The sequence below is a fragment of the Protopterus annectens genome, chromosome 8.part0 (genome assembly GCF_019279795.1).
Source record: "Protopterus annectens isolate FY-2018-M chromosome 8.part0, PAN1.0, whole genome shotgun sequence".
Classification (NCBI taxonomy): Eukaryota; Metazoa; Chordata; order Ceratodontiformes; family Protopteridae; genus Protopterus; species Protopterus annectens.
This window is the reverse complement of record NC_056741.1, coordinates 735,318,477-735,333,003: the sequence shown is the minus strand read 5'-3', so window position 1 is coordinate 735,333,003 and position 14,527 is coordinate 735,318,477. Positions and strand designations below refer to the sequence as shown.

The following is a 14,527-nucleotide window of genomic DNA, read 5'->3' as shown; positions in this document are numbered from 1 at the left end:
ATAAAGACAGAGACAGACTGCATAGGTCCAAAACTGCCGACAATACTTCCGTTAAACTAGTCGCCAGTCCACCAGTATTCAGTGAGGTGCTTTTGCAGCCTCTGATACCTGCTACTTCAGATTCTCAGGCCTCTACTGAGACCCATTCAGAGTCCGGTGTGCCGCAAGATGCTTCTTCGACAATGGAACCTGCGGATGTCTCTACCTTGGATGGGTCTGGAGCTGCTATGCAGGCACCGGCTTCTGAGGGTGTATTCAGGCCTACAGACTTGCATTTTAAACCAATGCCATCTTCTTCATCCAGGCCTAAAACTCGATCCACACCTGGAAAACTGACATCTAAACTGCATGGTCAGGCCCATATGCCTAAAAAACAAATGCTTAGACTGGCCGAAGACCTTATTACCTTAATTAGGGGAAGCCAGCCTTCTCCCTCTAAGAGACCTAGAACTGATTTTCCTTCTGATTCTTCTGATCAGAAATCTGATATTTCTGTTCCTACTGATGACCAGGATTTGCCCTTATCTACCTATGAGGATTCTGATGCAGGGGATTCCATTCCCTCTGCTTCCCCTCCAGAAGATTTTTCTTTTGGTGAAACCTTGCACACTCTTAGGGAGTATTTCCACCGGGAAAGCCAGGATTACTCTGACTCCAAAAAGAGACTTAGGGAATTCTTACTCTTTCCTCAACACAGGCCTTTAGCTATCCCTCCTGTTCTCGACATTGTAGATGATGCTTTCTTAGAATCTAGCCTTTCCCCAAGCACTTTACCTCCTGCTCCCAGAAAACCTGACAGGTATTACAGAGTACCTGACTCTCACAAGTTCCTGTTCAAGAACCCTACTGTGGATCCAGAGACCATTTCCCAAGGACCAAAAGGCATTAAGGCTACTGCTGCCAAAAATCTTACCCCTTCTGATAGAGATTCTAGAGCCTTGGACAGAAGGGTAAGATGGTATACACTTCTGCTACTTTCGTCATTAGGGCTTTAAATTGCCAGTTTCATATGTTAAAGTACCAGCAGCATATCATGGGACTACTTAAACAGAAAATGATGTTGATTCCTGACTGTGCTGAACACAAAGAATTACAGGATTTAATGCATTCTGCAGAACAAGTTGGTAAACATACTTTGCAATGTGGTTTTGGCTCTTTAGAAGCATCTTTCAGGGCTGCTATCACTGGGTCTGTCCTTAGAAGGCATGCTTGGCTTAAGGAGCAAAACTTGCCAGATCATGTTAAAGCTAAATTACTGGATGCTTCCTTAAACCAAGACCGCCTGTTTGGCAACAGAGCAGAAGAAGTCCTGAAAAGGATGGAGGAAAAAGCTAAATCTATGCAAACTGTTAAAGATTTCCTTCAAGTACAGCCTTCCAGATTTAGTAGGCATTGTCCTTCAAAGAATTGGTCCTTTTCAGTCTCTTCCAGGCCTTTTCAGTCCAAACCCAGGAACAGCAGACCACTCAGGTTACAGTCTTAGGCTGCGCACAGGCCTAAGCAGTGGGGGGCTCCCACTTCCAAAGCAGGGAATAGTAAGCCTCCCCCCTATGGAAAAATGTCACAATGACTTACCCTTAGCCCTTCCAAGCCCTTCTCAACTGCCTGCTCCCTTAGGAGGAAAACTCGCCCTGCATGCAAAAAACTGGAACTATTACCCAGGACAAATGGGTTCTAAATATAGTTTCTCAAGGATACAGATTCCACTTCCACACCCTACCAACCCCAAACGGTTGGCCAGACCTACCCCCAAATCAGTGTGCGGAGGCCCAACAGCAGGTTCTTTCTCTCTTCTAAGTATCAGGGCTATTTAGCCTGTCCCAGCAGAACAAAGGGGACAAGGGTTTTATTCAAGACTTCCTGGTGCCCAGAAAAGACAGCTCCTGGTGTTCTATCCTGGACCTCTCTATTCTAAACACCTTCCTGGTAATCCCAAAATTCAAAATGCTAACACTTCAACAGCTGCTTCCTATGCTAGGCAGAGATGCCTGGTTGGCAACCTTAGACTTAAAGGAAGCTTACCTGCACATTCCAATAAAGGAATCTTGCAGGAAATACCTACGCTTCAGGGCAGGCTCCATGCACTATCAGTTCTCTGCACTTCCCTTTGGCTTATCTACTGTGCCCAGGGTGTTCACAAAGTGTCTAGCTCCAGCCATTGCATTTTGCAGGCAGAGAAATATTCAAATATACCCATACTTGGACGATTGTTTGATTCAGGCAGAAAGCCAGGACTTGCTATTAAAACATCTGGCATTTGTAAAGAAACTTCTAACCTCACTGGGGTACACCATAAACGAAAAGAAATCTCACCTAGTACCATGCCAACAGAGTGTATTCCTGGGAGCAAGCCTGAACACAACTTCCCAGATGGCTTTCCTCACTCCAGAGAAACAAGTTTATTTGACAACCTACTAGAAACGTTTGGCCACAAAGCCCCAGCTATCTGCAAGAAAAATTCTGCAAGCCCTGGGGTTCATGGCCTCCTGCATTCTACTAATTCCATATGCAAGACTGTATGTGAGGAAACTACAATGGTATCTAAAAAGCCTATGGAGTCAACATTCTCAGGACCTGGAATCAATGATTCCTATCATTCCTTGTATAAAGACAGAGTTCCTTTGGTGGGCAGAGTCCTGCTACCACAACAAGGGGCTCACTTTCACTCTACCCCCTGCCCAAACCCTAACAACAGATGCATCAGACTATGCATGGGGGGCTCAGTTGGCAGGGCAGTACATTCAGGGCAAATGGAACCCGAGACAGAAACCCCTGCATATCAACCAAAATGAAATGCTAGCTGTACAGAATTCCTTGACAGCCTTCAAAGACTGCATCCTTCCAGGACAGTTATTGGTAAAGACAGACAACCCCACAGTTATGAGGTACATAAACAAGCAGGGGGGGACCCACTTGTACCCTCTCTGCAGACTAGCCATGGCTCTGTGGAACGCAGCCTTGAGCTACCAAGTGCACCTACAAGCTCAATTCCTGCCAGGTAAGCTAAATTCACTGGCAGATGACCTAAGCAGAAATCTCATGGACCCACATGAATGAAAACTGGAACCAAAAATATTCAACCTCTTGAGGAACAAATATGGGGACTCCAGAGGTAGACCTGTTTGCCTCCCCTCAGAACTACCAATTGGACAAATTCTGCACAAGGAATTCCCACAGTCAAGCTTGGAAAGTGGATGCCCTGTCCTTTACCTGGGAAAGCCTCTCGGTTTATGCGTTTCCCCCTCTGCCTCTCCTCTCGAAGGTTCTGATAAAGATCAAACAGGACAAGCCAAGGACAATACTGATTGCACCAGACTGGCCACGACAGCACTGGTACCACCTCTTGTGCAGTATGACACTGCTGGAACCATGGCACCTGCCTCAGACCCCTTCCTTGCTGTCCCAGCAGGCGGGCCAGATTATGTACCCTCAGCTTCAAACCCTGAACCTTGCAGCCTGGCTAATTCCTTGAGCTCTCCTATAGCATCTCTAAGTAAGCAGGTGCTAGATGTCATTCTGGAGGCAAGGAGGCCTAGTACTAGAAAATACTATGCTGAAAAGTGGAAAAGATGCTGTTCCTGGAGCCAGACTCAGGGTATGGGCACAAGGGTGCCCAGCCTACCTCATATTCTTCAGTACTTAACAGAAATGCTCCACAAGGGCCTATCCTTCTCGTCAATTAAAATTCATGCCTCTGCCATTTCAGCACATTATAATACTGAGCCACTCCTCTTCTCTCACCCCCCTGCTAAAGCAATTCCTTAGAGGGACCAAAAACTTTAGACTCCCCCAGGAGATCCCCTACTCCAGTCTGGGACTTTAAATTTGTATTGGAAAAGCTCACTGTCCCTCCCTTTGAGCCAGCTGCAACTGCTGAGTTGAAATTCCTTTCTTGGAAAACAGCCTTCCTTTTAGCCATCAGTTCAGCAAGAAGATTGTCTGAATTACAGGCCCTCATGGCAGTGGAACCCTTCATTATCTTCCATGCAGACAGGGTTTGCCTCAGGGCCAATCCTTCCTTTATGCCCAAGGTGGTGTCTAGTGTGGCCCTAAATCAGTACATTCATTTGCCTACTTTTTTCCCTAATCTACAAAACAAAATAGAATGAATACTGTACTCTCTTGACGTGCACAGACAACTTAGATTTTATTTGGACAGGACTAAGCCTCTCAGAAAATCAGAACAGCTGCTAGTTGGCTTTGCTGCAGGGGCAGAGAGGAAGGCCATTTCAAAGCAAACCATTTCTAAATGGATAGCCCATTGCATTCATTTCTGCTACAAGCACCATGGAAAACCTACCCCACAAAGGATAAGATCACATTCCACCAGGGCTGCATCTACCTCTGCAGCCTTTCTCAGAGGAGTCCCTACAAGGGACATCCTAGAAGCTGCTACCTGGACATACCTTCATCAAGCATTACCACATGCCTATTTTTTCTAAATCCAGAGCTGGTTTTGCCACTGCAGTCTTGTGGGGCTTAATAGCTGGCCCTAATGCTCTCTAACTTCCTCCTCCCTTCCTTAGCTTTGGGAATCAACCCAAATGTGATGACTGCAACAGTGAAACACAAAGAAGATAGTACAGTTGTGTACACTTGGCATAAATGTAGATGTTCGTGTGTATTCACTGTTGCAGTCCTGGTTACCCTCCCTCCATCCCCCTGACTTCTCTGGGCTCTACCTTTCCTTCTTGTTTAGTATAATTAAGTTTTCTGGTGTATTTGCTTTTTGATGGAGGTGTACCATAACATATAATTGCTTCCCTTTGTGAGGGCACCTGACATGTAGGGCAAGAAAAACTAATGTAATGGTGTCGGCTGCATGTTTTATACCCCTAACGACCTGACGTCATGGAAGAAGAGACAGCATCTGACGCAGGAATCCAAGACTCTGGTATTTAGGCCGGCTGAGGCCTACCTGCCAGCAGATAACCCAAATTTGATGACTGCAACAGTGCATACACTCAAACATCTACATTTATGGTAAGTATGCACAACTGTACTTTTTGGTTTGGCCACTCAGCTGAGATCTCAACCCTATAGCTGTGCCAATGGGGAGTCTTATTGGGGATCTAGAGAAGAAGGGAGAAACCAGCCCCAGAGTGACTGTGGTCTCTGTCTGCTCTTGAGAAATTGCACTTTACTGTGTGTGTACTTGTCATCTTCCCATTGTGTACATCCCCCACTGTTGCCAGTGGTGAGGATTGAGGCTCCTTGACACTGTATCAAATTTAGTTGCAACACCAGAAAAGACGTTAGCATGGCTCCTGCAGGGGCAAGTCCTTTCCTCCATGCAGAATTCAGTTAACAAAGTAAACTTTTGACATATCGTGTTCGACCACTTGTCAGTTTCAAATTCATGATTCCATGATGTGCACCAACCACATTATTATGCATGTGTGTATACAGATACGTATATGAATGTGTGATGAATGTATCTATCTGTATATATGTATATAAAATATATGTAATATATAGGGCCTGATTTTAAGGGACTTGCTGTCATTGTAAGTGTCTATTTATCAATATGCGGATGTCATTCAGCTTGTCTATCACTTTATCTAATAACAAATTGTCAAAAACTTAACTAAACACATTTTATCTAATGGTGTTCTTCATTACATTTACATATGATTATAAGGGAAGTTTGATTTTTTTTTTATCAGTGTTATGAGTTTTCTCAACGATTTATAAGTAATATTGCAACTTGCTTTATTACAGTGTGCTGGATTGGGGTAGCTGGTGGTGCACTTCCAGTATTTTTCCCTTTCTTCCACCATAGTGTGACAGTGGAGTTGTTATATATAAATTAGGGGATATGGAAGGTGTAGACAGAGCACAGCTGCTAGTGATTCCCAGGGCTTGCCTTGGAAATGTCTGGCCACAGTTCATTTGTCTACTTTGCATTTGCCCTTTGGAGTTCATTGGCTTTCCTGTAAATAGGTTTCTGAAAGCTCATTTATTTTTAAGGTCTATGACATTGTGTTAGCTCTTGAAATTTCTTGCCCTGTATTATTTACTGTTATATTTTAGAGTTGAGCACTATTCAAGTATTTTAAGCACTTAAGTTATTAATGATTGTTAAAAAATCTAGTGTAATCACAGAGTACAGGAAATAACTTTATGCATGTATGATATAAATAAGAGACCACAGTTTTAACAGGTGTTTTCTCTCCTCCCTTTTTTTTCAGATTCTGAGCTTGATTGTATTTATATGTTATGTTGCTTCACGTTCTGGTGGATACTCTGTTGTGGCTATTTGTGAAATGATCTTTGCAGGTATATACTTTGTGGTTTACTCATTTGAATTCGACAAGCAATTCCGAGTTATTCACTGGCCCTGGAGTGTAAGTACACTTTTTATTTCTGAAAGTAGATTATACTGAGTGCCATGAGATTGATACCTAGCTCTATTTAAAAGTCTGTAATTGCAAATAGCTACAGTTGTGAAGTGAAAGTCAGCATTTTAAACAGTGCTTTGTCTCTTCCCCAGATGTACAGCAGCTACAATGGTAGTATATGTTGAATCAGTGAGTTTGTGGGCAAAGCCCCTTCAAGGGAGTTGAAGGGGAACATAGTCCATTCAATTGAATTGGGACCTATTCCCTTCAAAAACCTCTTCTTTCTGCCAAAATGGCATCCTCCCCTCTCTCTCTCTTTTGTAAAGACCAGTGCAAAGTATTCATGTAATATTGTTACTTTTTCCCTGACTTTTTTGATCTCCATCCCATCCTTATTCAGTCTGGGCAACAAGCCTATTTTATAGGATCATCTCCACACCTTTCCCTACCTTGTTAAACTGGTTTACAATTATGAGCTTTACAATTTCAGTAGGGAGTCCCATCAATATAGTTGCCAAAAGCTGAACTCTCTAAATGGGCAGTTTAGAGTACTTAATGGTTAAACTTTGGGATCATCAGCAGTTTAATGGTAATTAGTCAACAAGTTCATAATGTCTTTCTTATGTCTGATATTGTTAGACTTATTACAGGATTATATTTAACCCCTTCTTAAGCATTGTTAATTATAATTATTGCTAATTCTATAGTTTAATAAATCACGTTATCAAAAGCAATGACTTATGAGTCTTAGAAATATCTTCTTCTATGGCAAACATTTTGACCGGGCATAACTGATTCATATTGTTGTTATTTTTCAGAAGCAATATCTTTCTTATGATAAATGTTGTAAAATCAATGTTTAGGCATTTAAACATTTAATGTTGACTAAAGCACATCAGTGAAAAGCATCAGAATCTTGTAATATTAACATACTACCATGGCCATCTCACTGATTTTCAGGCAGTCCAAGCCAGCAGTGATCAGTACCTGTTGCTCCATTTCCTGCTCTGCTGTTATCATTTCCTTTCCACAGTTGATACTTCACACCAAGGATTGTGTGACCCTGGTGGAGTACTTTGCATTGATCTGCACATTGAATTTCAACTATCTTTCCATCCATTTGGTTAGCCTTTGCAAGTGCTAGTTGGGCACGTTCACCTATTCTGTGCTACTACATCTGTTTGTTAACGAAACAGGTTAGTCCTATTCTCATGTTTTTCAGATGTGTCCAAAATGAATGCACTGAAGAGTACTTGACCCAGGAATGATAACTGAAGTATTTCAGTAATCATGCCATTATGTCTGGCATCATCACACTTGCTACATCCTTCTGTGTGCTACCATTCATCAGTGCTACAGTCCACTTTATCAGCTTTGGTCACATTTTCAGGTTCTAGGAAGAGTGTAAAGAGCAGGGTGTGCTGAACTGCTGAGCCAAAGGCCTTGTTGAGGTACAGTACATAGTGACTACTGGTACTCCCCTGTATTTTTTTTTTTTTGGGGGGGGGGCACTTGGATCTCATTGTTTGTGTCCCATCCCCCAGTGTTCTGTGCCCATGCTGGGTCTACCAGCCAATCTTCTGCCCTCCTTGGACTTCCTATAGTGTTGCTTGGATCTGTTATGGTTCTTAAGGGAGTCCTGAGGTCTCGGACATCTGTAAAAATCCACGAAAACAGGTAGAGGGAAGCAAGGCAGCAAACACCAACAGATGAAAGTTAATCTTCTTTAATACAGATAAAATGTGAAGCGCTTTTCGTTTGAGACTGTGCTCAAACTTCTTCAGACAAACTGATTACACAAATCACAAGTATATATACCAATTAGGTGAGCTGCTCACACAAGCACTACATCAATTAAGCAATTAAAAACTGCACCAAGGTAATAAAGCATTTAAAGGCATATAAAACAAAACTGCCTAAATGCTGTTAATACATGTTTGTACTTAAAACCACCTTCAACTGTTGCAACATAAAATAAAATAAAAATATAACCGTCCAAGATTAACTTTCTTCTGTTGGTGTTTGCTGCCTTGCTTCCCTCTACCTGTTTTCATGGATTTTTAGTTTGTTTTTGCTTGTGCTATACCAGTCTCGGACATCTGTGCTTCCATCCATTTTTTTTTCGTATTTTTGTATTAAATACTGTAATCACTTTTCCTCACCCCCCCCCCCCCCCCCATGCACATTGGTCACATCTGAGAGTGACTCCCCTCTTTGACCACTCCTCTCCCTTAGGAAGTATCACCAATGAATGCCATCTCCCCAGGATGTACATGCCAATCCCTCCCTGCCACTTTGTCAGTTGCCTCAGCCACTAATCAAACACAGGTCATCTGGTCCATCATTAGGGCTTTACCCCTCTATGCCACTAAAGCCACCAAACTCTTCTGTATTGTTGTCTTGTATATGTGTTATCCAGCTGGAGCAGGTTCAACTGAAAGTTCCTTCTGGACATGAGCCACGTTGATTGTTCTGGATAGTGTTGCTTTGAGGTCAAACAATTCTTCAAAGGCTTTGTTCATATCAGGCTCCCAAGAAAAACCTATTCCTCCCTTTTTGGACTTTAATTTTATCCTTGACAAACTGGATCAGGCTCCTTTTGAGCCTGCTTCTTCTTCTTTGCAGCACTGCACCCGGAAGACTGTTTTTTTTTGGTTGCCCTTACTTAAGCCAAGAGAATTTCTGAACTTCAAACTTTGATGGTAGTTCCTCCATTTTTGAATTTTCATGTGGACAGGGTGTCTTTGTGTACTAATCCTTCTTTTATGCCCAAGGTGGTCAGTGAGTTGTCTCTTAGTCTATCCAGCTTCCTTCCTTTTTTCCTTTCTCCACAGTTTGCTAGTGAGAAGGTTCTTCATACCTTGGATCTACATAGGCAGCTCAGGTATTATTTGGATAAGACTAGGACTATCCACAAATCCAAGCAACTTTTTGTTTTTTTCATACCATTGGTTTGACAGTTTCTAACTAAACCATCTCATCATGGATCTCTATAGCCATTTCATTCTGTTATCCTTTCCATGGCAAACAGCTTTCTGCTTCAGTTTGAACTCATTCTATGGGGGCAGTAGCCTCTTCTGGAGCTTTCTTCAAAGATTTGAATAGTGGGTCCATCCTTAAAGTTGCTAGTTGGTCTTTTGCCCACACTTTTAATAAGAATTGCAAGTTAGATATTTTCAGAGCCAGGGAAGGTTTTACCAGGGCTATCCTTCATGGGTTTGTTGAGGGTTCATCTGTGCCTTCCTCATCCCATTCTTTACAGTAGCTTTGGTAATCTCTGATAGGTTATGAATACTGCAACAGTGATGATGAAGGACATAGTACAGTTGTGTAGGATCTTACCATAACAGTAGATGTCCTTATTTTGACTGTTGCAGTATTTAGCCCCACCTTCCTGCTCCCTTTTTCCTCTCTCTTCTGTTGGGAGTACTCCTCTGGCTGAGGATGTTTTGCCTTTCTTGCCCCGTTTCACTTCTTTCCTCTGGATGTGCATGCTCTTCCTTGTCCTGGGGTTGCTCCTATTCTCCTGTGGCACTTTTTTCTGACTATTAAGTGTGCATATGCCACCTTTATGCCCTATGCCTGTGCGAGGAGCATACTCTCACATACGACCCTGGGAGGATGTAAAGGCTTTGTTATACTGGCTGGACATTGGGCTGTCCTTGGCAGGAGATCTCATATGTTCTGAATACTACAACAGTGAAAATAAAGACATGTACTGTTATGGTAAGATTTTACACAACTGTACTGTCACTTTGGTAGTGGAAAGGGGTTACTCTCCTTTGTACGTACATTGTAGACTTGCAGTATAAAAGTTTGTCTGTGGTAAAATTGCTTTGCCATTTCTTTGGTAACATTTTGTGAAACTAAAGTTTGTGTGCAGTGCAATAGCTGACAGAAGTAAGAGTATTTTGCAACCACACAAATAAGTGAGCACATGGACAATCTTGTAAGTGATTCTTAAGTCCAGAGTTTGAAAAATGAGAAAATGTGATCAATGGAAATCGAAATCTAAACCAACTGTATTTCAAGTATTTAATTAAAAAAAAAAAAGATAAGAGATCTGTTAGTGGGGTCCATAGAAGAAGGAAGGAGCAAATTTGCATATAATCGCTCTTTCCCAGGGTTTTATAGCTCTACAAGAAAAAATCATGGCTTTAACTGAGAATGTAGAATTGCAAAGGCAGCCAAGAGGTGTTGTGTTCAAGTATGGGGAATCAATAATAATGTTGGAACAGATGGTTTCTGAAAATGAAAATAAATTGACTTGAGTGTTTTTAAAAGTAGTTGTCTAACCCGACCCAACAAAAGCAATGTAAAAAAATGAAACTGTGGACTAGTCCAAAAACCCTGAATATTCCAAGCAAGTTGGAGTGTAAAGCAAAATAATTTTGAAAGCTAAGTGATACCACAAGCATAAATGAACAAGTGTCTATGTTACAACAGTTTGGCTTCTGTGCAGAAAGATAATGAACAATTAAGATGTGAAAGGCATGAAAAAATGACAGAAACAGTCTAAACAGTTTCAGAATAGCCTGAGTAAGACTAACTGAATGTAAAGTGAGTCCATTTTAGTAGAGCTGGAAACACTAATGCATAAATTAAACAAAGAGTAAAGAAATAGTGCTAAAACTTAAAAAAAAAAACGTTAGTCACATTCAAAGCCAAGCTGAGACTGTCATGTTACAGAGTCATAAAGATAAAATGCTACGAGATGTACAAGCTCTTGATGCTGTTCATGATTTAAAAACAACGTCATGGAGTGCAGACTGAAATTGAGTTGCTTGAAGTCCGAGTCAAAGATACAGAGAATAAAATTAAGAACTCTGCATAATTAAAAGCTTGATAACTTTGGCCCAAAATATGCAGCAAAACACATCTGAGTGTGTAAGTGATATAAAACAGTTGACATTTACTAGTCAGGAACTTGAAAAGGAGGTGTGTAAAGAAATACAAACATAAGGTGAACTAAATCTTAAGGTGAATTTTTTTGCAACCATGTCTTGAACATAAAATCAGCTGGTTATGGATGGAGAACCAATCATAATCCTCTAATTGGTGGTCTCAAACTCACAGCCCTCGGCCCCTGCAGCTGCTCTCAGACTAGCATAATTATAGATGAGGTAAGTGACCACACAACTTTTCTATTTTTATTTCCTGCATTTCTTTTCATCTTAAAGATTGTGTCTCCTACCTGAATTTGGTAGTCCTTATACAGCACCAGTGGTCATTTGAGTTTGAAGCTCTGCTGTATATGTATATACATAGAGCATTCTGCATAGTGTAAGGTATTGGGGGTAACAGGTTGGCATAATGGTTAGGGTGTTTATCTTACAGACACAAGGTGTAGGGTTTGATTCTCACATGGGGTAATTGGCTAAGCTTAAAATGGCCCACAAGGGCAGCTAGCCTAGTACTAATCTGTGAACCTGTTACTATACTACAGATCTCACCAGCAGCAATGGGATAAAGACTGAAGGCTAATCAACAAGTAGCACTGTCTAGCTTTATTTTGGCATATGAAACTGCATATATTGCATAAACACCTGTAAGTGTCATCGTATCTACGTCTTAAAGCCTGTAGCCAACAAGTGTCCTTGTAAGTAATTGCATGAGTATATTTGTGAATGCTCACTCTATATAATCAAGGTTTTACCTTTACTTACCTCTACATCTGTGTACTCAAGATAGTTGAAACTTTTATATAAACAAATGTCTTGATGTTCATCATGTTACACTGCTGCAGTCATCACACTTGGGTTATCCTGCCATCAGGCAATCCCACAGTCGGCCCGAGTTCCAAAGTCTTGGTCCGGCGTCGGTTGCTGTCGCTTCTTCCCTGACATCAGTGCGCCAGGGGTATATAAGATGCAGCTGACGCCATTTTCTTCAGTCTTTCTTGCCGCGCGGTGCCCGATGCAAAAGCAGTTCGCAAGTGCTGGTCGGCCGACTCCTGAGATTTTCATTCCGAATCCAGAACTGAAGTCTTCTACAAAGCTAAGTACCCCGTTGGGGAAACTTTTTCTTGTCTCAGACCAATGTCAGTAAAAGTTAATAATTGTAGTTGGAATAGCTTCAAGGAAATGGCCCTCACATATATTGCAGCGCAGAAGTTCATCATAAGGGGTCCTAGTAAAATAGCCCTCTTTGGAAAAATTTGGAAGAATATACTTGACTTGATTCTCTGCAACTAACTGGCCTCTTCACTGTTGTATAGGTTTTGGATATACTCCACACTTTAAACTTAATCAGTAGTTTCACTTTTTTTTCCTTACATCTTTGACTTTTTATTGCAGATCCATATCTTTATCTGGTAGCACATTAGTTTGTAAATAATGTATATATTGTTTTGGAGTTTTTGTAGGATTAGATTGTACTTTGTTTGTTTATTTGTCTATTTACATACCTATACTTTTATGTAATATTCATCCTTTCTTTTTTATATGAAATAAATAAAAAGTTATTTAAAAAAAAAAAAAAAAGTTAATAATTGTATTTTTTGTGGGAAGCAAATACCTCATAAGGATTTCCATTCCTATTGTATCCCATGCCTAGGCCCAGACCACGATGTCACTGGTTGTCGGTTTTGTGCTAGGCTTAACAAGCGCACTATTAAACGTCGTTTTGATTTTGCCCGACATTATTTTGGCAGAAAGTTCAATTACACCATGCAGTCGGAACAACCGACGACCGGAATACACAAAAAGCGCAAAGACAAGGACAGGCATCCGAGGCCCAAAACTGACGATGAAGCCTCTGCTAGGCCAGTCGCCGGTTCTCCGGTTTTCAGTGAGGCACCTTCGCAGCCCCTGATGACCGCTTCTTTGGAACCACAGGCCGCCTCTGACTCCCACGTGGAGATGGCTGGGCCTTCAGATACAGGAGACTTGAGACCTACCGAGAACTAACCCTTCTGAGGGCTCCGGAGTAGCTGAACAACCCACAGTTTCAGAGGGTGTTTTCAGGCCTACTCAGTTAACATTAAATCTTCTGCTAAATCTAAACCAAAGAAACAACTTCAGCATTCACCAGCACAGGCCTCCGGCCATTTTGAGCATCTGTTTTTTAGGCATGAAGACCTAATTACTCTGATCAGGGGGTTCCACCCTCCTCCTGATAAAAGGCCTAGACAGGATGCAGACTATGACTCATCTGACCAGGTGTCCATCTCCTCAGATTCATCCTCAGACCTAGGATACTCCTTACCCCCTTATGAGGATTCTGATGCTGAGGAATACATTCCTTCAGCCTCTCCACCAGAGGACTACTCCTTTGGGGAAACCTTACATACCATGCGGGAGCATTTCCATTGGGAGGGCCAGGATTACTCAGAATCCAAGAAAGGCTCAGAGATTTCCTTTTATTACCTCAACACAGACCCCTTACTATTCCGCCAGTGTTAGATATTGTGGGTGATGTGTATGCTGAATCCAGCTTAAATCCTGATTCTTTACCTCCAGTTCCAGTTAAGCCAGACAGATATTACAGAGTCCCTGACTCTCACAAATTCCTTTATAAAAGCCCTGTTGCTGACCCTGAAACTATTTCCCAGGGTCCCAAAGGGGTAAAGGCCTCTACAGAAAAAAATCCAGTCCCCTCTGATAGAGATTCCAGGGCATTAGACAGATGGGGAAAGAAAGTATACACATCTGCAACTTTAGCAATGAGAGCTCTAAATTGCCAGTTTCACATACTTAAGTATCAGCAATATTTGATGTCTCAGTTGAAACAAAAAATGCTTCCAAATTCAGATCTTCCTAACTATAAGGACATGCAGGATTTATTGCATGCAGCTGAACAAGTGGGAAAGCATACTTTGCAATGTGGCTTTGATTCCTTAGAGGCCTCCTGTAGAGCAGCAGTTACAGGGTCCATCATTAGAAGGCATGCTTGGTTAAAAGAACAGACCTTAACCAGATCACTTTAAAGCAAAGTTATTGGATGCACCCTTGCAGCAGGATGTTTTATTTGGAGTTAAGGCATAAGAGGTATTAAAGAAAATGGAGGATAAAGCAAAATCTATGCAAACGGTGAAGGATTTCTTACAGGTTCAGCCTCCTCGCTTTAGCAGAAATTGGCCAACAAAGAATTGGTCCTTTCCAGTTTCAGACAGAACTCAAAGGGGCAGATACAGACGTCCAAGAGGCAGAGGTCAACCACAAGGTACTTACAGGCCTCGACAATGG

The 14,527-nt window shown here is 41.8% G+C and overlaps 1 protein-coding gene across 1 annotated transcript in view; it reads left to right on the top strand.

Moving 5' to 3' along the window:
• The window catches only part of PLP2 (proteolipid protein 2), a 402,641-nt gene that overhangs the window by 289,326 nt on the left and 98,788 nt on the right, over positions 1 to 14,527 (top strand). The window contains exon 2 of the mRNA XM_044080196.1: positions 6,192 to 6,347. Coding sequence (XP_043936131.1) covers positions 6,192 to 6,347 — 156 coding nt within the window. The remainder of the gene's footprint in view (positions 1 to 6,191; positions 6,348 to 14,527) is intronic.